Source organism: Mastigoproctus giganteus, chromosome 9 (assembly GCF_048544385.1).
Source record: "Mastigoproctus giganteus isolate SK-2022 chromosome 9, ASM4854438v1, whole genome shotgun sequence".
Classification (NCBI taxonomy): Eukaryota; Metazoa; Arthropoda; class Arachnida; order Uropygi; family Thelyphonidae; genus Mastigoproctus; species Mastigoproctus giganteus.
This window is the reverse complement of record NC_143583.1, coordinates 86,226,181-86,250,268: the sequence shown is the minus strand read 5'-3', so window position 1 is coordinate 86,250,268 and position 24,088 is coordinate 86,226,181. Positions and strand designations below refer to the sequence as shown.

At 38.9% G+C, this 24,088-nt stretch overlaps 1 protein-coding gene across 1 annotated transcript in view; it reads left to right on the top strand.

Annotated features, from left to right (window-relative positions):
* The window catches only part of l(1)G0196 (inositol hexakisphosphate and diphosphoinositol-pentakisphosphate kinase), an 832,616-nt gene that overhangs the window by 291,980 nt on the left and 516,548 nt on the right, over positions 1-24,088 (top strand). Inside the window, exon 13 of the mRNA XM_090381508.1 lies at positions 12,887-12,996. Coding sequence (XP_090237634.1) covers positions 12,887-12,996 — 110 coding nt within the window. The remainder of the gene's footprint in view (positions 1-12,886; positions 12,997-24,088) is intronic.

The following is a 24,088-nucleotide window of genomic DNA, read 5'->3' as shown; positions in this document are numbered from 1 at the left end:
CTTATATCTGTGTGACATCACATCTCTGATATCCCAACAATATCTGCCTTTGATATTTTGAGCAATACCTCAAATTCATCAAATTTATTTACCAAACTCCTAGCATTGGTGTACACGCAAGTATACATGCACCTGTTCCTATTCTTAGCTACCCTAACACAACCCATGTGTTTACTTGTACCGCAATGACTCCCAGCAGTCTCTGAAATACCCTGCATCTTGTTTTCCAGGCTGCTGCTCATTCCAATAGAAGCAGTGCAAGAATCACTTTCACCTCTGCCAGTGGTTACTGTTAATCTATTAGTCCTTGTATCCTCCCAAGCTAGCAGTTTTCCGACCCGCATAACACTGCCTCGATAGCATCAGCAAATACTCTTGCACCCTTTCTATTTAAGTGTATCCCATTCCTGTAGAAGCAGTCTCTCCTGTTAACAAGTACAGACCAGGCTGAAAAAAATTCTACCCCTTGAGCCTTGCACAGTCCTTCCAGGGCCGAATTGATTGACAAGGCTCTCATCATATACTCCCTCCTATTGTATCTGGGCAGAATTGCTGACACTTTCAAATTCAACCCTAATTCACGGCTTTTTTTTCAACAGTGACCTACTTGTTAAGTAATTCCACCGGTCTCCTACTCTAGATGACATCTGCTCTACAACGTCATGAACCTTTGCCTCTGGCAGATATATCCTGGGGCCCGGGTACCAAGCGAATTCAAGGTCAAGCGATATTTCTGCGATCCATAGAGTGATCTTCAAAAGCGACTAAAGTTATTTCTAAGTTTCTACTTTTCTCTTAGCAATCTTATTTTTCAATCCGTTCTATTCTTGAAAAGCCACAAGTTAGAACACAGAAAGGAAACCCACCTTTATTTATCCATATATTTCTAGTTCACTAATCAACTAATACCTAAACTGCTTGGCCTCCTTGCGGCACTGCTCCTGCCTCCCCGTGGCAGGGCCGGAAACCTTGGCAGATAAGTCTTCTTGCCAAGGGCGAAAGGAGCAAACATGGCAAATAAAGACCATGTAGACATTGAAAATGAAAACCAAAAGTGACAGAAGACTGACCGGATTGAGCACCCCTGCCCATCTTTCTTAATATTCCATTCTTTAAGTAGTCAGGCTATGAGTAAATTGTCTCCTTTTATCATCCAAAAACATCTGGAGGGTATTGCAGGATCTCCCAAGACGGTGAAGAGACTGCAATCAGGAGACCTTTTAATAGAAACCACGAATGAAAGACATTCTGAAAAGCTTCTACAACTAACAAGCTTTGCTGGAATTCCTGTGAAAATATCTCCTCACGCAACCCTATATTCATCTAAGGGTGTCATATCGAGTTGGGATTTATTAAATGTCATCGAGGAAGAAATAACCCAAGAACTGCAGGGACAAAATGTAATTGAAGCGAAAAGAATAATGATTAAAAAAGATAATCAACTGGCACCTACCAGAAATATTATTCTTACCTTCAATATGCCAAACTTACCCTCCTCTGTAAAAACAGGTTATTTATTTTGTTGCATTCGCCCATACATTCCCAACCCTTTAAGATGTTATAAATGCCAAAAGTATGAGCATTCTCAAACTGTGTATAGAGGAATTCCTGTCTGCCCTAACTATGAGTCCTCAGACCTTATACAAAATAACTGTACTGCTACAAAAATGACATGTCCAAATTGCAAAGGTGACCATCCTGCATATTCCAAGACATGTGAAAAGTGGAAAACCGAGAAAAAAAATAGTAAAATGCAAGGTTGAGAACAAAGTCAGTTACCGAGAAGCAAGAAAACTAGTTGCACCAACTATAAACCAAAATTTTACCTATGCAAATGCTGTAAAAAAATATCAAGCAGTCTCCGTTCAAACTGATGTCACAGTCCCTACTAATAAATCGATTTCTGATTGGGCTAGAAATGTCCTCTCTGAGCTACAACCAACTGTATGCAAGCAACAATCCAAGACCACAGACCAAGCAAATAATACTCCTCTGACAATACCAGCGGCACCTCCTTCTCCATTGATTGCTGCCACATCTCATATTGCAAATGCTATGAAAAATATTCACAACACAACCATGGACACAGATAGCACATTGATTCGGGAAGATCCTATTTTAGAAATCCATGCTGAAGAAGAAGAAATGGACACTGGTTGGTCAGTTTTCCTAAAAAAAGATAAACAGAAATTGGAACGCCATAAACCAGTCGCCTTCAAAAAGCAGTCAGAATCAGCTCCATCAACTAAAAACAAATAATGCCTTTTATTTTACAATGGAACTTCAGAGGCTTTCGTTGCAATACAGACAATATCCAAGATCTAATTAATTGTTTTTCTCCAGCGGCTCTTTGTCTTCAGGAAACTTACTTAACCTCGCAAATTTTTTCCTTCAATAAAGAACTATTGCTTTTATCGAAGAGATCGAAATACATCTAATGCTGCCCATGGAGGTGTGGCATTAGTAAATTCAAAGATCCCATCTAAATATATACCACTTCAAACGGAAATAGACACTGTTGCTGTTCATATAACTCTCCATACTGCAATAACACTTGTCTCAATCTACCTACAGCCAAACCATTTTTACTCTTTGAAAGATCTTGAAGACCTCTTCGTACAGATACTTCCACCAATCTGTATATTAGGGGACTTTAATGGGCACCATCCCTTATGGGCCGCTACTAAATTAGATAAGTGTGGTCGACTAATTAAATTTTTTTGAGGCACTAAATCTCACCGTACTTAATACTGGTGCATCCATGCATGTACAGCTCCCAACTGGACACACATCAGCAATAGATCTCTCAATTTATTCTCCCGTTCTGGTTCCAACCATAGAATTACTCCATAGAATGGTACGTAATAAATAATCCCATGGGCAGTGACCACTTCCCAGTAGTATGCAACTTCTTGATAGCACTGACTCCTCTAGCTCAACCCTGCAGAAAATGGAAATTTGCCCGAGCAAACTGGGCAAATTTCCAGTCATCAATATCTTTCGATGAGAGAAAAATCCATTTCCAGCCTATTGATGATGTGACAGAATACATCACGTCGCATCTCCTAAATGTGGCTAAAAACACAATACCACTATCAAATCCCCCGGGCCATAAGCATTATAATTATTGGTGGAATCAGGAATGCACAAAAGCAAAAAAATAAAGCCTGGAATTTGTTTCGGCAATATCCAACCACAACCAATCTGATAAATTATAAGAAATCAAAGGCAAAATCACATTTCATACAAAAACAGGCCAAGAAGGAATCCTAGACCCGTTTTGCATCCAGCATTAACAGAAACACTGACAGCGAAGTAATCGTGACAAAAATTAGACAGTTTTCTGGTAAGTTTCCAACCACACCTTCACCAATCCTCTCCTGGAATGGTCAAGAGCTATCTAATCCTTTGGATATAGCAAATGCTTTGGGCAATACATTTGCTGAAATCTCAGCAGCATCAGCTTATACTACATGTTTTCAGCGAATTAAAAACACATCAGAACAGCATTCTATTAACTGTAAAACTGCCCGTTGTCTGCCCTATAACAAACCTCTGCAATATTCTGAACTCTTCCATGCTATTAGAAACAGCCCATAATGGTGCTACCAGACCAGATGAGATCTATTATGTTATGCTACAACATCTTGATGAAAAAGCTTTGTGCCTCCTCCTGCTCTTTTACAACTGTATTTTTTTAGAAAATATTTATCCAGCTTCTTGGCATCCTTCTACTGTTTTGGCTTTCCTAAAACCTTGAAAAGATCCAACCAACCCGCAGAGCTACAGACTGATATCTCTCTCAAGCTGTCTTAGTAAAATCCTTGAAAAAATTGTCCACAGTAGACTCGTCTGGATCATAGAGTCAGAACAGTTAATGAGCCATACTCAATATGGATTTCGTCAAAACAGGTCATGCTTGGACCTTATGGTTAAGGCTGAATTTGCTATTCGTAATGCCTTTGTTAAACTCGAAAACCTAGTAATGGTTTCAATAGATATAGAGAAGGCTTTTGATACCACCTGGTGGCATGGCATACTTAGAGATCTTTACTCTCTTGGTCTACGGGGCAAGCTTCCTATATTTGTGAAGAATTTTCTACATACTAGGTCATTTCAAGTTCGATACCAGCATGTACTTTCCACAATGTTTATTCAAGAAGGTGTTCCTCAGGGATCAGTACTGAGTGCTACTCTTTTCGCTCTTAGAATAGATTCCATCGCTAAACTTCCAAATACAGTAGAAACTTACCTTTATGCAGATGACCTTTCTATCTCCTGCCATTCCCAAAACATGAGATCTATTGAAAGACAGCTACAAATATCTCTTAATAAAATACAGCAATGGGCCAACCTAAACAGCTATCGATTCTCACAGCAGAAAACAATTGCTATCCATTTCTGTAGACAACACAAGTTTCACCTAGATCCTGAACTTGAGATCTCTAATATATCCATCCCAGTCACTAATAACATCTGATTTCTAGGTTTAATCATAGACAATAAATTAAACTTCTTAGAGCATATTAAAAATATATATACTTGCTGTCTAAAAAAGTTGAACATACTCAAAGCTATATTTGCCCAAACATGCGGTGCAGATCATACCTTCCTGCTTCGTCTATACAGGGCTTTAATCAGATCACGTCTGGATTATGGAGCTGCCATCTATGATTCTGCCAGAGCGAGTGCTTTGCACTAGCTTGACCCAGTTCAACACAGTGCTTTGAGAATTGCACTTGGTGCATTCAGAACATCGCCAGCACACAATCTCTACATTGATGCTCATGAGCCCCCACTAAATTTACATAGGAAAGCACTGTTACTAAAGTATGCTGTTAAGATACAAAGTTGTTGTTGGTTGGTTGATATGTTGTTTAATGGCACAAGGGCTGCTAAGGCCATATTGTGCCAATACAAAGTTGTGCATCACATCCTATTCAATCCACCGTTAGTAAACCTCTACAAAAATAAACCTAGCATAGTGAAGCCAGCTGGTCTTCGCCTTCTTGAACTGATGCAAGTTCGGAATGTTTCCATCTATTCCGTACAACAGATAGAAACTCGCTTTCAACCACCATGGGATCCTCCTCCTATACAGCTCTGTGACACTCAACTCTACCAATGGGGAAAGAGTGTTTTACCAGTATCCATTATCAAACAACTTCATGCAGTTTACACTCAACGATATACTGATTTTCCCCCAATTTATACAGATGGGTCTAAATCTAATTCAAACATTGGATCAGCTGCAGTGTTTCCGAATACCATTATTTCAGCATCCCTTCTGAATTCAGTATTTTCTCAGCAGAATTATATGTAATTAAACTAGCCTAAGAAAATCTCTGTTCTGACCATTCTTTAAAAGCTGTTATTTATACTGATTCCCTCAGCTCAATCAAGGCATTATGTTATTCCTCAGATAAAGGTTCACCCTGTTATAAATGAAATTATAAGATTATTACTGCAGATTGAAGAACGCCATCAGCAGGTCACTTTCTGTTGGATTCCGGCACATTCTGCTATTTTGGGCAATGAACTGGCCGATCAAGCTGGGAAAAATCCATCCACCCTTGATTTAACCAATATCCATGTTCCAGCATCAGACTATACGTTGATCGTTAATGGTGCATGCCTATCAGAATGGACAGCCCTCTGGCAGTCAGACGAATAATAAACTCTTTCAATTCAAACAGGATCCGAAAATTTGGCACTCCAGTGGCCGTACATCAAGAAGAGAAGTAGTAGTCCTTTAAAGGGCAAGAATAGGTCACACCCATCTGACCCACCTACATTTGCTCGCTGGAGATGATCCACCACAGTGCCCACATTGTTCTATAACTCTGACTGTGTAACATATTCTTATCGACTGTCCCTACTATAAATAAGACAGAACTTCAACCTTGCTATTACTGGTCAATCTACATGAAACAGTAACTCTTGAAAATCTCATTGGTGATAAGGCAAATATTTCAGAATTTATCTTCCTCAGGCAAACCGGGCTTTTTAATCAGTTCTGATTTCAGAATTTTTTCTGACTTTATCGAAATTTCTCATCTCTTTATATAATAAATTAATAGTCACATTATAGCCGTGGCAGCTTATGTGCCATTAAACCTCCATAACAACAACATACCCTGGTCCTGTTCCACCTATCCTTTTTACATACCATTTCCCTGCCAATAGAATCATCAACAACTACTAGTTCCTGTGGGACCAGCACATTCTGCCTTGGAGATTGCTGCTGTGTTGCGTGATGATCAAGTGCAAGCTCTGACATTGATGTGGGCAGCTGAGAGCTTGATGGGCCCCTCAATTTAGATCCTTCAAGGGAATCCACCCTGTCCTTGAAGCTCTCATATAGGCCCATAACAATGCAGAGTTGTTTCCTCATTTCTTCACACTCCTTATATCGCGCACACACAGACACCCCCCTTGGCAATATCATGTCCCGTACCTAATTGCTCCACAAACATCAAGCAAGCAGTACATTTTAAAAGGCTGTGATTCAGAGGGCAACTGCCCCCCTCAGTTCTCCCCCAAGCCACAGCACTCCTATTAGCTTGAGCCTTTTTCTTTTGCTGCTCCAATACAAAATTATAACCCTAAACTTGTATCCCAATGCAGTTATAACACTATATATCTTTATATTTTTTTCAGTATCAAGTATTATCTCCGAATCCGATATATAACTTCTGTATCAAGTTATGTATTAATTAATTATGTTATGTACAATTTAATTGATAATGAAGTTTAACAAGATTAATAAATATTTGTGATTAATTGATAATATTATATACTATGCTATAGTAAGCTAACGCTATCTAGTTCGGGATATAATGTTGTATCGTATAACAATGGCGGAAAGTTACGAATGGTAAATCTACGGACACAAGTATTATCCATTTACAAGGATAACATCATTATGTACTAAAGATGTAAAGCTGTGCACAACTGCAGATATATGCATGTACTGTATATCGGACAGGTGGTATCATTATAGAATGTATGTATTATCATATGTATAGTAACAAAGTGCTAATTGATTACTTTGCACCTATTTTCAGTTTAAAAAAAAAATGTTTTTTTTGTTACTTAATGCATGATATATCTGTATCGTTTTCTGCAAAGTGGTACAGAAATGACATGCATTAGTGAAATTACTGAAAGAACTATTGAATTGGAGTTAGTTTTCCATTATTCCGAAGACTTGTAGATAATGCTTCTATTCTCCTGGTAAAATTGTTTCACTGTAGCAGATGAATGTAGTACAGAGAGATATGCATAGCCTTCAGTGTAATTTTATTTGCTAATTTTTCTTCAGTAGAGCATGCTTTGGGCCACTTCATGGCAGTTATCAGACCACTGAGTATACAGAACTAGGCTGTTCACAAAAAAATTCTATATATCTGGTAAAGTGTCAAGTGTGTTAGTTGTCTGACGGCACCAAGGGGTTTCTCCCATCTCCGTGTTGTATTCTTTGTACATCTGACACAGAACTCTGTGAAGGCCCGATTTAAAGGTGCATGGGGAGTGGAATGTTGTGAACCCTGGATCTCTGACCATTTAGCTATTGGGCCCCTAGTGGGATCCAATGTTGTCCACACTTTGCCATGGGAAGGCACATCAGGCACCCAGTAGATTTTTAATAATACTCTGGCAGGCCCTGCACCTAGTTTCCTAAGATTTCAGTGGTTAGGGCTTATATAAAAAAAATAAATAAGTTCTGTAAATTAGGTTAAGGCCGAATTGTAGTTTAAAGTTAGGGTAGAGTTAAATATAGATGCTAAGTTAAGTTTAATTTAGAATAATAGCAAACACGATGGTTTGGTAACTTAGACTAGGGAAGAAGACTGAAGGCTGGTGGGGGGTGAACAGATAGAAGTATGGGGACAATAGGAAAGGTGGCCCCACCAGGAGAATAAGAGGGAGACAGAAACCCGTCTCCTACTCCCTCCCCTAGATGGTTATTTCGTGTGGTCCCCCACCAGACAAGCAATTGTGGGAGCATGATTCAGATTGCCAGATGGCGCTGGCAGCTGAGCTGTCAGGTGGAGGTTGGGAGAGAGAGATACACATTTACTTCATTCATAATCCACATTCTCACTCTATTTGCATTCTATTTTTATACTTTTCTCCCCCATAAATTTTATAGTAATTTTTTTTTTTGTTAAGTTATATGTATATATATCCCCCCCCACCTATTCATCTGTTGTCTCTACCGTTCTCCGAACGGTAGAGACAACAGATGAATTTGACACGATGAGGTAGAGAGATTTTAAGCCAGAGAAGATCGAAAAGAGGAGATTCCAAATTACCAAGTATCTGACAGGGAATATTGGAACAGACATATGCACAAGTACCACCTTTGAGGCGAAAAGAATCATACAGCGAATAATTTGGGCAACTGAGATGAGCAGTAGTTGAATCAACCGATAACTGAGATTCTGTGAGAAAAAGTACATGGGGTTTGGAATACTGCAAGTGAAAATGGACATCATTGAGATTAGAATTGAGACCACGTATATTTGTGAAATGAATTAGGAAATGTCTGGGATGTTTAGCATTAGCATTAGTAGAGGCATTTGATGCAAGAAAGCAAGCTTATGCAGAATCAGCCAAAAAAAAAAAAAAAAACCAACTTCCACTTCACCCCTCTGTTCGTTCAAAATACCTGTCCAGCTGAGCCTTAAACTTATTTAGGCTATCAACCTCCACGACTAGGGATGGAAGTCTGTTCCACCAACCAACCACCCGTTGGCTAAAGGCAAATTTCCGCAGGTCTATCCTACATCTGTCTTTCCACAATTTGAATTTATGCCCTCTCAGGTGATTATTCTGAGCTAGAGGAAGAATCCCATCAGCATTGAGCATGCTCAAACCATTCAAGGCTTTATACACCTCTATCACATCACCTCGCTGGTGCCTAGTCTCCAGACACTGAAATTTGCAAAACTTAAGCCTTTCTTCGTAAGAGCACCCCTTTGTTCCATTCACTAATCTTGTTGCCCTTCTCTGTACTCGTTCCAGCAGCTCTACATCCTTCTTGAAATGAGGCCTCCAGACCTGTATACAGTACTCTAGGTGTGGCCTGACCATTGCCTTATACAAGGGAATAATCATCTCCTTATCCCTGCTGGAAAAATTCCTGTATCTCATTGATAATACTCCATGAGCTACTCTTGCAGCCCGTCTGCACTGCTCAGAGAACTTCATATCTGCCTGCACAACCACCCCCAAGTCCCTTTCATTCTCTACCACTGTCAGTGTAGTACCACAGAGTTGATACGTTGCTCTGGGGTTGCTGTTTCCCATGTGTAGTACTTTACATTTGTCAATGTTAAACTTCATTTGCCACCTCTCAGCCCATCTGCTCAACCTTTCCAGATCCTGTTGCAGCAGCATAGTGTCAGTAGTGTCCTTGACAACCCTGCCAACCTTTGTATCGTCTGCAAACTTGGACATTAAGCTTGATATACCATCATCAATATCATTTATAAATACAGAAAACAATAATGGACCCAACACTGAGCTCTGAGGGACTCCACTAATAACATTAGTCCACGATGAGCAGTGTCCATTGATTACCACTCTCTGTCTTCTCCCCCTCAACCACCCCTTTATCCATAGCAGCAATTTGCCTCCAATGTCACGCTGCTCCAATTTGTGTAGCAGTCTTCCATGTGCAACAGTATCAAAAGTCTTTCTAAGATCCAAGTATATAATATCAAAGCTATTCCCTGCATCCAGTTCTTTTGTGACTGCATCATAGTATCCAATCAAATTGGTCGGGCAAGACTTCCCCTTAACAAAATCATGCTGTGTCCGAGCTATAACTGAAGTCTTGTCTAAATGATCCTGCAGTGCTTCTTTAACCAGTGCCTCCATTAATTTTTCTGGAACAGAAGTTAAGCTCACAGGTCTATAATTACTTGTGTCAGCCTTTCATCCTCCTTTGTGAATTGGGGTCACATTTGCACATCTCCAGTCCATGGGTACCTCCCCTGAGTCCAAAGAAGCTCTCATAATTATGGCTAAGGGTTTGCTTACTTCCTTTGCTGCCTCCTTTAATATAAATGGATAGATCCCATCCACCCCGGGTGCCTTTCTTGTGTTTTTCTTCAACAATTTCTCCTCCACTTTACTCCCAGTTATTTCAAGATTCTGTAGCTTACTGCTAGAGTTGAATACACCTCTGGCATTCCCCTCGCTGAATAACTCCTCATGTGTGAATGTCGATGCAAAATATTCATTTAATTTGTTAGCTACCTCAGCAGGATCATCAACAGTTGACCCATCAATATCAAGTGGACCAATCTGATTCATCCCCTTCCTTCTAGAGTTTACATAAGTAAAGATCTCTTTGCTGTTTTTCTTTGCATCCCTTGCCAAGAATTTCTCGTAATCTGCCTTCGCCTGGCTAACCTCCTTTGTAACTTGGTTGCATATCAACTTGTATCTATCATAGGCTTCTGTGTCGTGTTAATTTTTAAGTATCCCATGCATTTTCTTCTCTGCCATATGCCTCATTAGTTCATCTGACATCCATTTTGGCCTAAACCTTGAACAATATTTCTTAGTTGGTATGTAAAGCCTAGTAGCTTCCAAGATAAGTTCTTTGAATGCTTCCCATTTTGAATTTGCTGTTGGTAACATCATCAGTTGGTCCCACTGTATCGAATTTAAATACTGTCTCCGTCCATCGTAGTCGCCTTTACGGAAGCAATAACCCTTCCCTTTACCCCTAATGGTAGTTACCTCTTTGAGTAAATCCCACTTCAGCACACTGTGATCACTGCCACCTAGTGGTTCATTTATCTGCAGATTCTTAATGCATGAAGAATCACTGCTGATAATCAAATCAAGAGTATTACTCCCTCTAGTTGCCTCCCGAACATGCTGATGTAGAAAACAATCATCCAATAAATCCACAAAAGCCGTGCTAGTGTGTGAGTGACCAGCCCCCAAATTCCAGTCAATATCTGGGAAATTAAAATCTCCCATTATAAGACTCTCTGATTTACTGGCCCACTCTATTTCCCTGTACAGTTTCTTATTATACTCATCAGAGTCATTAGGCCTATAGCACACTCCTACTCTCAATTTTGATTTCCCAATGCTTATGTCAGACCAAACTGACTCAACACCACTGCACTGTCCAGCGATGTCGACTGGCTTCACTTCCTTGGATTTTATGTGTTTCTTAACTAATAGCATAACCCCTCCTCCCTTCCTATCTTGTCTATCCTTTCTGTAGACGTTGTACTCCCAAATTCCAGTTCTGCATTAGTTATATCTGTGTGACACCACGTCTCTGATATCCCAACAATATTTGCCTTTGATGTTTTGAGCAATACCTCAAATTCATCAAATTTGTTTAATAAACTCCTAGCATTGGTGTACACGCAAGTATACCTGCACCTGTTTCTATTCTTAGCTACCCTAACACAACCCATGTGTTTACTTGTACCGCAATGGCTCCCAGCAGTCTCTGAAATATCAAGCTTCTTATTTTTCAAGCTTCTGCTCATTCTAGTAAAAGCAGTGCAAGAATCTCTTTCACCCCAAGCTAGCAGTTTTCCGACCCACCTAACACTGCCTCGATAACATCAGCAAATATTCTTGCACCCTTTCTATTTAAGTGTATCCCATCCCTGTAGAAGCAACCTCTCCTGTTAACAAGTACAGTCCAGGCTGAAAAAAATTCTACCCCTTGAGCCTTGCACAATCTTTCCAGGGCCGAATTGATCGACAAGGCTCTCATCATATACTCCTCCTATCGTGTCTGGGCAGAATTGCAGACATTTCAAATTCAACCCTAATTCTCGGCTTTTGTTCAACAGTGACCTGTACTTGTTAAGTAATTCTGCCGGGTTTAGATCTTTTCGCAAATAAGCTTGCTCTATTAGTTTGACAATTCATGGTGTATTCAATGGTAAGAAAATGTGGGTGGGACATGCTGTATGAAGTAATGAAATTTTGGATATGGCGTACACATGGTAAGAATATACTCAGATTCTTGACATAACGCGCCTCGACAATGCCCCATGCACACTCTACTCGGACTCCCTCCAATCACTATCTGGCAGAGCAGAGTAGAGTAGCAAGATTATACACTAGCTGATCCAGAAGCCTCCTAGAGAGTTACCAATAGGTTCGGTCCAGTGTACTAACTAGCGGCCGGCCTGCGAACACCGTTTTAGAGCTGTATCCTCAAAATGTAAGGAAGATTAGATCTCGCCACGATGTTCATCACAACCTCAAAAGTCATCAATCATATTGCATGATGGAAGAGATAGGGAAGGTTGACCGGAACTTAGCTCTAGATTCTAAACATGGGTTCCACCACTTCAAGCCTCCAATAAGCAAAGTGGTGGTATTTCACCGGTTGATGAGAGTCATCTACCAACTAGTACTGCCTGGTAACACAGAGTGGTGGCATTCCTCCATGTGGTGTGTACGTCACACTTCGACCCCTGCTTACGTTGGTTCACACCTGGGTGGTCAACCACCGTGTGCTTGTGCATGGAAGTTATACCCAGGATTACTAACAGTTCCACCATTGTGAAGGTGCAAGCAGAGGATTTGGTTGTCACAGACCGTCCGGACTTCGCCGAAATTGGTTCCACTTGACTTGAGTGTCACCCCGAATATCAGTTTCATGAACGTTTTAGACTCCCGGGTAGCAAGTAAGCTTGTCTGGCATATCTGAGAGAAAGTCTGTGATAACCTCAAGGACCGCAATTATGTAACATTATATGTAGCTGAACTAATAAGTATTTATGGTAAGCTTTCGCAATCAGTATATTTGTAGTGTATTTAGTTGAAGATTTTATTTTTTTGAATAAAATGAAATTTAAAAAAAATTTTTTTTTTTTTTTTTCAGGAAGTTCTTGATATTGCACGATTTCTTCTCAGTGAAATTGAACAGAAACCTGATCCTGAAATAGAAGAGAATAAAGCCAAATTAGAACAACTGAAATCAGTATTAGAAATGTAAGCAATTTTTATAAAGCTCTGCTTGATTTAAATGATTTTCACTCTTCATTTCCAAACTGTGGGGCCATAACTTGAAGAGGTTGCACTTCCAGATTTTAGTACATGCAGGTGGAAAAGGGGTGCAGAAGAGTTATAAAATTTTCTGGATGAACCAAAAACCATTTTTCCTCTAGCATGTCTAGTTTTTGCAATGAGACTGATTACATGAACATTGTGAGCCTGAAAATAATAATTATTATTTTTATTATTGTTTATACATTCATATTTATTTAATTGTTTGATCCTCATTATTTCATGATTTCCTGGTTATTTCATAATTTAATTATTGGTTATAAATTGTTTCAGGTAAAGATGCTTTGAATTACTGAAACACATTCATCATAATGCCTTTAAAGTGTGAAAATTATCCCAGCGAATTTTGCTTTTTGTTGGGCTCTTTCCATGTAATCATGACAGATATTTGGAAAGTTTATCAGTTATACTTTGATTGTCCTCTAGGTGACTGGAATGGTGTGTGTGGGCTGCACGTGTTGTTGTCCCAATTGTTCATATGGATTACATGACTGATTGAACAAAGGAATAAGTGTATGCTGTGATATGGGAGGAACAAATAAAATCACAATGGTGATTGTTGCTTTTGTAATTTGAATGTAACTGGATTCTCAGCAAAAAATAAACACAAGATTGTTTATCCAAATCTGGATGCTGCAAACCTGGATTGGTCTCAATCCAGGTTTGCAGCATCTATTTGCAATTTTGGTACCTTCATAGCATGGACTAAGTTCTTTAGAATGTGAAATGGAATGCAATGAAGGTGCAGTTGACAGAGAGAACTGAGAAATTGAAGAAAGACAGTTGTAGAATAGATGTGCGGAAGTTTGTCTTTAGCCAGTGGTTAGTTGATTGCTGGAACAGACTTCCATCTGTTGTTGTGGAAGTTGATAGCTTAAATAAATTTAAGGCTGAACTAGACAAATGTTTGGAGTTAATGGATGGGTGAAATGGGAAGTGTTTTTTTTTTTTTTTTTGTGGCTGATGCTGTATAAGCTTGCTTTCTTGCATCATATGCCTCAACTAATGCTAATGCTAACTTCATGATACACATGATGAAGAGAAAAACGAACAAGAGCTGTTTTCCCCAAAATGAGTTGAATGACCTCATTAGAGACCTAGTCCTCTCTAAAGAACGTTTTGGATAACCACAAGTCTCCTGCCTACAAGATGCAGTTCAGAGACTGCTCGATTTATATAAAGAAATGGGATTTTGTGTGTCACTGAGACTTAATTTGTTGCATTTAAAGTACTTTCATGGAAACTTTGGCATGGTAAGTGATGAGCGGGGGAGGGGGAGAACAATTCCATCAAGACTGCACTGGAAAATCACTATGATAGCAGACTACTGCTGGTTGTTGTGCCTTAACATTCTGGACAAAGGTTACCTAAGGAAATCATCCACAAATTTTTTTTGAATTGTATCTTTTTTTTTACAATAGGGTACTGTATTATTTTAACTGTGCATAAAGTGATAATTAAAGTTCCATTTAATTGACCAATGTTATCACACCCAACACTTAGAAGCATTAATGGATTAATAGTTCTGTTCTATTAATACGAGAGTTGGGGAAGAGAGCTATAAATTTTCCTGGATAACACCCAGAAACCATATCTAAACTTGCTGTAAAAAGCGAACTGATTAAACAAAATTACTAATAAGCCATCTTTATTGTAACCCCAAATTTCTAACCTAGTTGGTCGCATAGGTTGCTTATCATACCCAACATTTAGCAACATATAATGTGATCACAGACAGTGTTATTAACAATATAAATATAAATAAATAATGCTATACAGTAGAACTTCAATTGTCATCACCCTATTTATCATCAGTCTCTGTTAATCGTCGCTTAACTCCACTACACCATAATGCATTGTGATATATGGTGGCATGTGTCACTCAGTCTTTGTTTGCAACTCACTGTATATGGTTGTACTTTAACCTCTTGTTTCATATTTTAGTAATTTTTATTTAGTAAACTGATTGAAATGACAGAGAAACATAAGCGAGTAGTGTTGGGATTATCACAAAAAATTGAAATAATCAGTCGTCTAAGAAAAGGTGAAAGTGCTGTACGTATAGCATTTGTTTATGGAATAGGAAAAACAACAATAAATGATATAAAGCGTGATGCAGACAAAATTGAAAACCAATTGTCGAAAATGAAACCACTGACAGTAATGTTAAAAGTCATAAAATAATGAAACTTGCTAAAAATGAACACTTGAATACTGCAATGTTTCAATGGTTTGTTCAAAATTGTAGCCAAGGAATTCCATTGTTTGGACCTATAATAATTGAAAAAGCCATTGAAATCAATAAAAAACTAGGCGGAGATCCTTCCAAGGCTAGCATCGGACAGTTAGACAAATTTAAGTTTCACCATGGTATTTGACAGTTGTCGATCCAGGGTGAGAAGCTAAGTGCAGATAGCACAGCAATTTCTGTTTATTGTGAAAAACTACAGAAGGAAATAGCTAATCGAAGTTTCGTTAAAGACGAAATATACAACTGCGATGAGACTGGCCTTAATTGGACGGCACTACCTCACATATGGCACTGGGATATAAGATGCAAAAAGATTGCATCACTGTAATGGTATGTGCTAATGCCAGCAGTAGTCATAAATTGCCTTTGGTTGTTATAGGAAAACCAGAAAGCCTAGATTATTTAAAAATATTAATTTAAATGCTTTGCCAGTTAAATATTTCTCACAAAGCAACACATGGATGAGCCAAGATATATTTCATGATTGGTTTCATACAATATTTGTACCCTGTATAAGATCACATTTGGCATCAAAAGGTTTACCGCAATATGCAATGCTACTGATAGACAATGCATCTACTCATCCCATATGTGTATGTGATTTAAAAAGCAATGATGGCAAAATGTCATGCCACTTTATGAAAGAAAACATGACATCTCACATTCAACCGATAGACCAAGGCATGATTGAGAGTATGAAACGTCATTATCGGAAAATGTTCATTCAAATACTTGTTTCAGCAGAAAATAAATTAGATGTGATAGAGTTTTGAAAAAGCTACACTATAAAAGATGCAATTTTCAATGTTGCTGATGCCTGGAATGATGTTCCAGTTCAAACAATACAAAGAAGCCTGAATAAGTTGTGACCAGAAATATATTCAACTGATACAGAAACCATTCCAAAAGAAACAGAAATTTTGCAGTTATGTTCGAGTGTTCCTGGTTTTAAAAATATTTCGATGGAGGAAGTAAATGATTGTCTGGATATGGACAAAATGGATGTTGGATGTGAAATTTTAGATGGTGCTGAAATTATGCAAAGAGTGATGACAATTTTGAATGATTCTGAAACTGAAGAAGAAGAAAAAGCTACTGCTAATCGAACAACAAACATAATTAGCCACTGTGAAGCTGAAATAATCTTGTCAAAGTGCATTGCAGAGGTTATATAAGTGTAATTTTTGCGTAAAATTCGTAACATTGCCTCTCAAAAGGCTCGGGGGAGGCGTAATGAAACAAAAAAATTTGCTGACTTTTTTAGAAAAGAAATTTAATTATGTAATATTGTTTTCTTTTAAATTTTTTTATGACATTACTAGACCAATGTAAGTCAAAATATTAAAAATAGGTATGTATGTAGATATCTGTACTATGATTTTTTGATGACCTGGTAAAAAAATAAATAATTAAAGCTTAATTAAATTTCATTAGGTTATGCTATTATGTAATAAAATAAACAAGTTAGATGACCCAGTCTATTGTATATATAATGTTTTTAATGTACATATTCTATTATCCGTCTATTCGATTATCCATCATGGTCCCGTACCCTGACAGATAATTGAAGTTCTACTGTGTGTATAATCTTTGTTATTTGATATTACCATTTATCAAAAAAAAATTACCTGTCACAGTGACAATGCCTAAGGACTATGCATCAGCTAACATGGGAAAGAATTACGGGGATGCAGCAGTAAAATATAATTTAATGGAAAATTATAAATTATAAGATAACATTACAATAATTTTAACATTAAAATATTTAGTATTAAAATTATTTAACAGTGAAAGATGTCTTCCTTCTGTTTTTCGTCATCTCTGTGAGAGTTCACATTTCATTTTAAGTGTCTCATTTCATAGATATTCAATATTTCTCATTATTTGCAAACTTGTAGTAGTTTGCATGAAATTTTGAGTACCTTGAGGCATTTGGTTTGGGAGAACCTTGTTGGTGGTGGGAAACAGTGTTTCCTGAGAAGTGCAAGGGCAGTTTAGATTTGAGGGAGTATCCTCTAGACCAGCGGTTCCCAACTTTTTTTGACTCACGAACCCCTTTCAAAGTAATATTTTTTATCGCCGAACCCCTTTCAACATAATATTTTTAATGTGAACCACTATATACGATATTCTCTAAATATCGTATAATATTTTTGAATTTTTATTATAAATTATACTAGGTGGTAGATGACTCTCATCAACCGGTGAAATACCACCACTTTGCTTATTGGAGGCTTGAAGTGGTGGAACCCATGTTTAGTCTCTAGAGCTAAGTTCCGGTCAACCCTTCCCTATCTCTTCCATCATGCAGTATGATTGATGACTTTTGAGGTTATGAAGAACGTCGTGGCGAGATCCAATATTCCTTACATTTCGAGGGTACAGCTCTAAAACGGTTTTCGCAGGCCGGCCGCTAGTTAGTACACCGGACCGAACCTATTGGTAACTCTCTAGGAGGCTTCCGGATCAGCTAGTGTATAATCTTGCTACCTCTACTCTGCCAGATAGTGACTGGAGGGAGTCCGAGTAGTGTGTATGCGGGGAGCATTGTCGAGGCCACGTTATGTCAAGGATCTGGGTATATTCTTACCACATGTACGCCATATCCAAAAATTTCATTACTTCATACAGCATGTCCCACCCACTTTTTCTTACTATTGAATACACCATGAATTGTCAAACAAATAGAACAAGCTTATCTGCGAAAAGATCTAAACCTCCCAAGGATTTCCTAATTCATTTCACAAATATACGTGGTCTCAATTCTAATCTCAATGATGTCCATTTCCACTTGCAGTCTGCCAAACCCCATGTACTTTTTCTGACAGAATCTCAGTTATCGGTTGATTCAACTACTGCTCATCTCAGATGCCCAAATTATTCGCTGTATGATTCCTTTCGCCTCAAAGGTGGTACTTGTGCATATGTCCGTTCTGATATTCCCTGTCAGAGACTTGGCAATTTGGAATCTCCTCTCTTTGATCTTCTCTGGCTTAAAATCTCTCTACCTCATTGTGTAAAATTCATCTGTTGTCTCTACCGTTCTCCCAACTCCACTAATCACTTGGAGCTCTTTGACTTCCTCTCGTTGCAACTTGACTTTCTCCAGTCCAACTTTCCTAACAGTGAGGTAATTTTCCTTGGTGATTTTAATGTTCACAACTCCAGCTGGCTTCCGTTTTCTAGTCACAGAGACCCAGCAGGTCGAGATGCTGAGGCTTTTGCAATTACTAATGACCTAGCACAGATTGTTCATTTACCTACAAGAATACCGGACAATCCGAATCATACAGCCAATACGCTTGATCTTTTTCTCACAAACAACCCTTCTAAGTACACGGTCGAAGTGAGAGGTCCTTTAGGCACTTCAGATCACAACTTGGTGATTGTCTCTTCTCCAATGGAACCTTTATCTCATGGCTATTCCCAACCTCGTGTTGTTTGGCATTACAAGAATGCAAAATGGGATGACCTGCGAGACTTCTTTTCTTCTTTTCCTTGGTCGGATTACTGTTTCAAAACTCCTGATGTCAACGTTTGCTCAGATCGTGTCAGTGAAATTATTCTTGCAGGAATTGAATCCTTTATCCCACACTCCACTTTAAAATCTCGTCCTTTATCTAAACCTTGGTTTTCCAATAAATGTGCTAAGGCTGTTCAAGAGAAGAATGTTGCATATCGTAATTGGCTTGTTTCTAATTCTTCAGTTTCATTTTCTGCCTACACCAAAGCTCGCAACAATTGTAAAGCAGTTATTAATCAGTCCAAACTAGAGTTTGAACAGGCTAAGAGTAGAAAACTTGCTTCTTGCCCTAATGGTAGCCGAGCATTCTGGTCTCTTGCCAAAGCTATTGGCCGCAACTTTTGCCCATCTCTGCTTCCACCTCTGTCCAAACCAGATGGTTCTGCTGTCACTTCAGCCAAGGATAAAACTGACCTGTTAGCATCCCATTTTTCTTCCAGCTCATGTATTAATGATCTTGGTAAAACACCTCCCACCATTCCCAACACGGTCCATTCAATGCCTCCTGTGGTCTTCCGTCAAAAGGATATCAGAAGGATTTTGATGAATCTTGATGCTAAGAAAGCTCCAGGTCCTGATGGTATTTCTCCACTTGTTCTCAAAACCTGTGCTCCTGAACTTACTCCTATTCTTTGCCGCCTTTTTTCACTTTCTTATTCCAAAGGTGTTTTTCCTTCTGCTTGGAAATTTGCTCATATCCAGCCAGTTCCTAAAAAGGGTGACAAATCCCTCCCATCCAATTATCGTCCCATTGCAATTACTTCTACTCTTTCTAAAGTAATGGAGAAATCAATTAACCGCCAACTCTTAAACTACCTAGAAACCTTCCGTCTGATCAACGATCGCCAGTATGGATTCCGTCAGTGTCGATCCACTGGTGATATTCTGGCTTATGTTACCCATTTATGGACTACTTCAATGGAAAGGTTCGGTGAAACACAAGTAGTTGCTCTTGACATCTCAAAGGCTTTCGATCGTGTTTGGCATAAAGGTCTTCTAAACAAGCTTCCATCTTATGGTTTATCAACTGTTTTTAGTAATTGGTTATCCAGTTTTCTCTCAGATCGCTCACTGAGGGTGATGGTAGATGGCTCTCTGTCTTCTAACTTCTCCACTAATGCCGGTGTCCCCCAAGGTTCAGTTCTTTCCCCCACTCTTTTCCTCTTGTATATCAATGACCTTCTTCCATTGACTGGAAATCCTATCCATAGTTTTGCCGATGATAGCACATTGCATTCAACTTTCCATTTTGAGAAACCTTGCCCTGCTCAATCAGCTTCAACTTCTCGAAAATCTGCTACCAATTCCTTAAATGCCGATCTTCAGGTAATTCTCCAGTGGGGCAAAGACAACTTAGTTGATTTCAACCCTTCTAAAACTCAGTCTTGTCTTATATCTCGCAAAAAGGATTCTTCTGCTCCTATGCTTATCTTTAGTGACACTCCAATTTCTAGGCAAAAGGATATATCTCTTTTGGGGATTACCCTGACTTCTAATCTCTCTTGGCACAAGCACATTACAAATATTGCTTCCTCTGCATCTAAAAAACTTGGTTTTCTCTTTCGCTCTCGGCGTTACTTTTCTTCCAAACAGCTGCTCACTCTGTATAAATCACAAATCCGCCCTGCCATGGAATATTGTTCCCACATTTGGGGTGGTGCCCCCAAAACCTCTCTCAGGCTTCTTGATTCCATTCAGAAGAGGGCAGTTAGGTTAATTAATGATTCATCTCTAACAGAGTCTCTCCACTCGCTTTCTCATAGACGTACTGTTTCTGCTGCATGCCTCTTCTACAGATATTTCCATGGGCACTGTTCTTCTGAATTGGCTTCTATAATTCCCGCTCTCTCTTTCAAAACAGTCCGAACACGTGCCGCCACCAGCCAACATCCATTTACTGTCCAACTTCAAACCCACAGAACCAACTTTTCATCTTCCTCATTTATTCATTCAACTGCCGTTTTCTGGAACAACCTTCCTTCATACGTATTTCCTGAAAATTACGATCTACAGAAGTTCAAGTCCAATGTCAACAAATATCTTCTTTCGTCTTCTCAACCTCCAACCCAAGCACAGTACTAAGTACTATAGGTTCTAATACCTCTCGTGTTTGGGGTTCTCATAAAAAAAAAAAAAAATAAAATAAAATATTTCCGGTACCACGTTTTTATAAGAGACATTGCGCAATAATAAAAATTACTATTAAGTATTTTTTGTACTTTGTAAGCAGTTATTAATCAGTTCAAACTAAACTTTGAACAAGCTAAGAAGAAAACTTGCTTCTTGTCTAAATGGTAGCCGAGCATTCTGGTCTCTTGCCAAAGCTATTGGCCACAATTTTTGCCCATCTCTGTTCCTACCTCTGTCAAACCAGATGGTTCTGTTGCCACATCATCCAAAGGTAAAGCTGGCCTGCTAGCAGGGCTGGCCTGAGTGATCGCCTGAGACGCTGATGCTTTGGGGCACATGACATTGGGGTTGTCGAAGGTTTGACAGGGCACACATGCTGAAATTTAATTTCAGAAACTATTATTATATAAATTAAAGGCAAGCATAACTACAACCTGCTGCTAGTATTTCAATAAATGTCCTTATAAAAAATTGACTCTTTTGTAAAATTTTTATTGTTAATATTTTAATATGACAATTAAAACATTATAAATATTCTGGTTGTCATTTTTTATGTTTATATTTGTCTTTTTAACTTTTTTCTAGCAAAAATAAAAATATTAACTCAGAAAAAATTTAAGGTGTTTTTATTATCTGGAAGGGGGTGCAAGAATTCCTCCCCGCCCAGGGGACCAATATACCTCAGGCCGGCACTGCCTGCCTGCTAGCATCCTATTTTTCTTCCAACTCATGTATTGATGATCTTGGTAAATCACCTCAAACCATTCCTAGTACACTCCATTCAATGCCTCCTGTGGTCTTCCGTCAAAAGGATTTTGATGAATCTGATGCTAAGAAAGCTCCAGGTCCTGATGGTATTTCTCTATTTGTTCTCAAAATCTGTGCCCTTTAACTTACTCCTGTTTTGTGTCGTCTCTTTTCACTTTCTTATTCCAAAGGTGTTTGTCCTTCTGCTTGGCAATTTTCTCATATCCAGCCTATCATATCCTAAAAAGGGTGACAAATCCCTTCCATCCAGTTATTCCATTGCGGTTACTTCTACTCTTTCCAAAGTAATGGAGAAATCAATTAACTGCCAACTCTTAAACTATCTGGAAATCTTTCATCTGATCAACGATCGCCAGTATAGATTCTGTCCGTGTTGTTCCACTGGTGATATTCTGGTTTATGTTACCAATTTATGGACAAATTCAATGGGAAATTTTGGTGAAACACAGGCAGTTGGTTTTCTCTGATCATCTCAAAGGCTTTTGATCGTGTTTACATAAAGGTCTTCTAAACAAGCTTCCATCTATTTGGTTTGCCAACTATTTTTTGTAATTGATTATCCAGTTTTCTCTATGACTGCTCACTGAGGGTAGTAGTGGCATGTGATGCAAGAAAGCAAATGTATGAGCTTATGCAGCATCAGCCAAAAAAAAAAAAAAAAAAAAATCACACCATTCCCTCCAAATGCCTGTCCAGTTCCTCCTTAAATTTATTCAACCTATCAACTTCCACAACGACAGATGGAAGTTTGTTCCAGCAATTAACCACCCGCTGGCTAAAGGCAAGTTTCCGCACATCTATCTTTTCTTAATTTGAATTTATGCCCCCTTAGGTTCGTAATCTGAACAAGTGGAAGGATCCCATCAGAATTCAGCGTGCTCAACCCATTCAAGGCCTTATATACCTCAGTCAGATCACCGTGCAGGTGCCTAGTCTCCAGCGACTGCAATTTGCAGAACTTAAGCCTCTCTTGGTAAGAGGATCCCTTCATTCCCCTCACCAATCTTGTTGCCCTTCTCTGTACACACTCAAGTAAATCTACATCCTTCCTAAAATGAGGCCTCCAGACCTGTACGCAGTACTCAAGGCGTGGCCTGACCATTGCCTTATACAGAGGGATAATTACCTTCCTTTCCCTGCTAGCAAAATTCCTATATATCATTGACAAAACCCCATGACCTGCCCAGGCAGCCTATCTGCTTTGCTCAGAAAACTTCATATCTGCCTGCACAATTACTCCCAGGTCTTTTTCATTTTCTACCACCTTAAGTGTAGTACCACACAGTTAGTACGTTTCTCTGGGTTTGCTTCCACCCATGTGTAGTACTTTGCATTTGTCAAGGTTAAACTTCAGTTGCCACTTCTTAGCCCATATGCCCAAATTATCTAGATCCTGTTGCAGTAGCACACTGCCATTACTGTCATTAACAACCCTGCCAACCTTTGTATCTTCTGCAAACTGCAACATTAAGCCTGATATACCTTCATCAGTATCTGATAAATATACAAAACAACAGTGAACCTAACACCGAACCTGTGGGACTCCACTAATAGCATTAGTCCAAGAAGAGCAGCACCCATTGATTACCACCCTCTGTCTTCTCCCACTTAACCATCCTTTTATCCATTGTAGCAACTTACCCTTAATACCATTCTGCTCCAATTTGTACAATAGTCTTCCATGCGCAACAGTGTCAAAAGCTTTCCTGAAATCCAAATATATGTTATCAAAATTATTTTTTGCATCCAGTTCCTTTGTAACCACATCATAATATCCTATCAAATTTGTCAGACAAGACTTTCCCTTAACAAACCCATGCTGTGTCTGAATTGTTTCTGCAGTCTTGTCTAGATGATCCTGCAATGCATCTTAAACCAGTGACTCCATTATTTTACCAGGAACAGAAGTTAAACTAACTGGTCTGTAATTACTCGTGTCACCCTTCGATCCCCCTTTGTGAATTGGGGATACATTTGCACATCTCCAGTCCGTGGGAACCTCCCCCGAGTCCAAGGATGCTCTCATAATTATGGCTAAGGGTTTGCTTAGTTGCTTTGCCGCCTCCTTTAATATAACTGGATAGATCCCATCCACCCCAGGTGCTTTTCTTACGTTTAACTTCAACAATTTCTCTTCCACTTTGCTCTCAGTTATTACAAAATCATTAAGTATCTTGCTACAATTTGATAACCTTCTGCCATTTTCAAACCTTAATAATTCCTCACGTGGGAATATAGATGCAAAATACTCATTCAGTTTGTTTGCGATCTGAGCAGGGTCATCAACAGTCGAACCATCGATGTCAAGTGGATCGATCAGATTCATCCCCTTCCTTTTAGAGTTT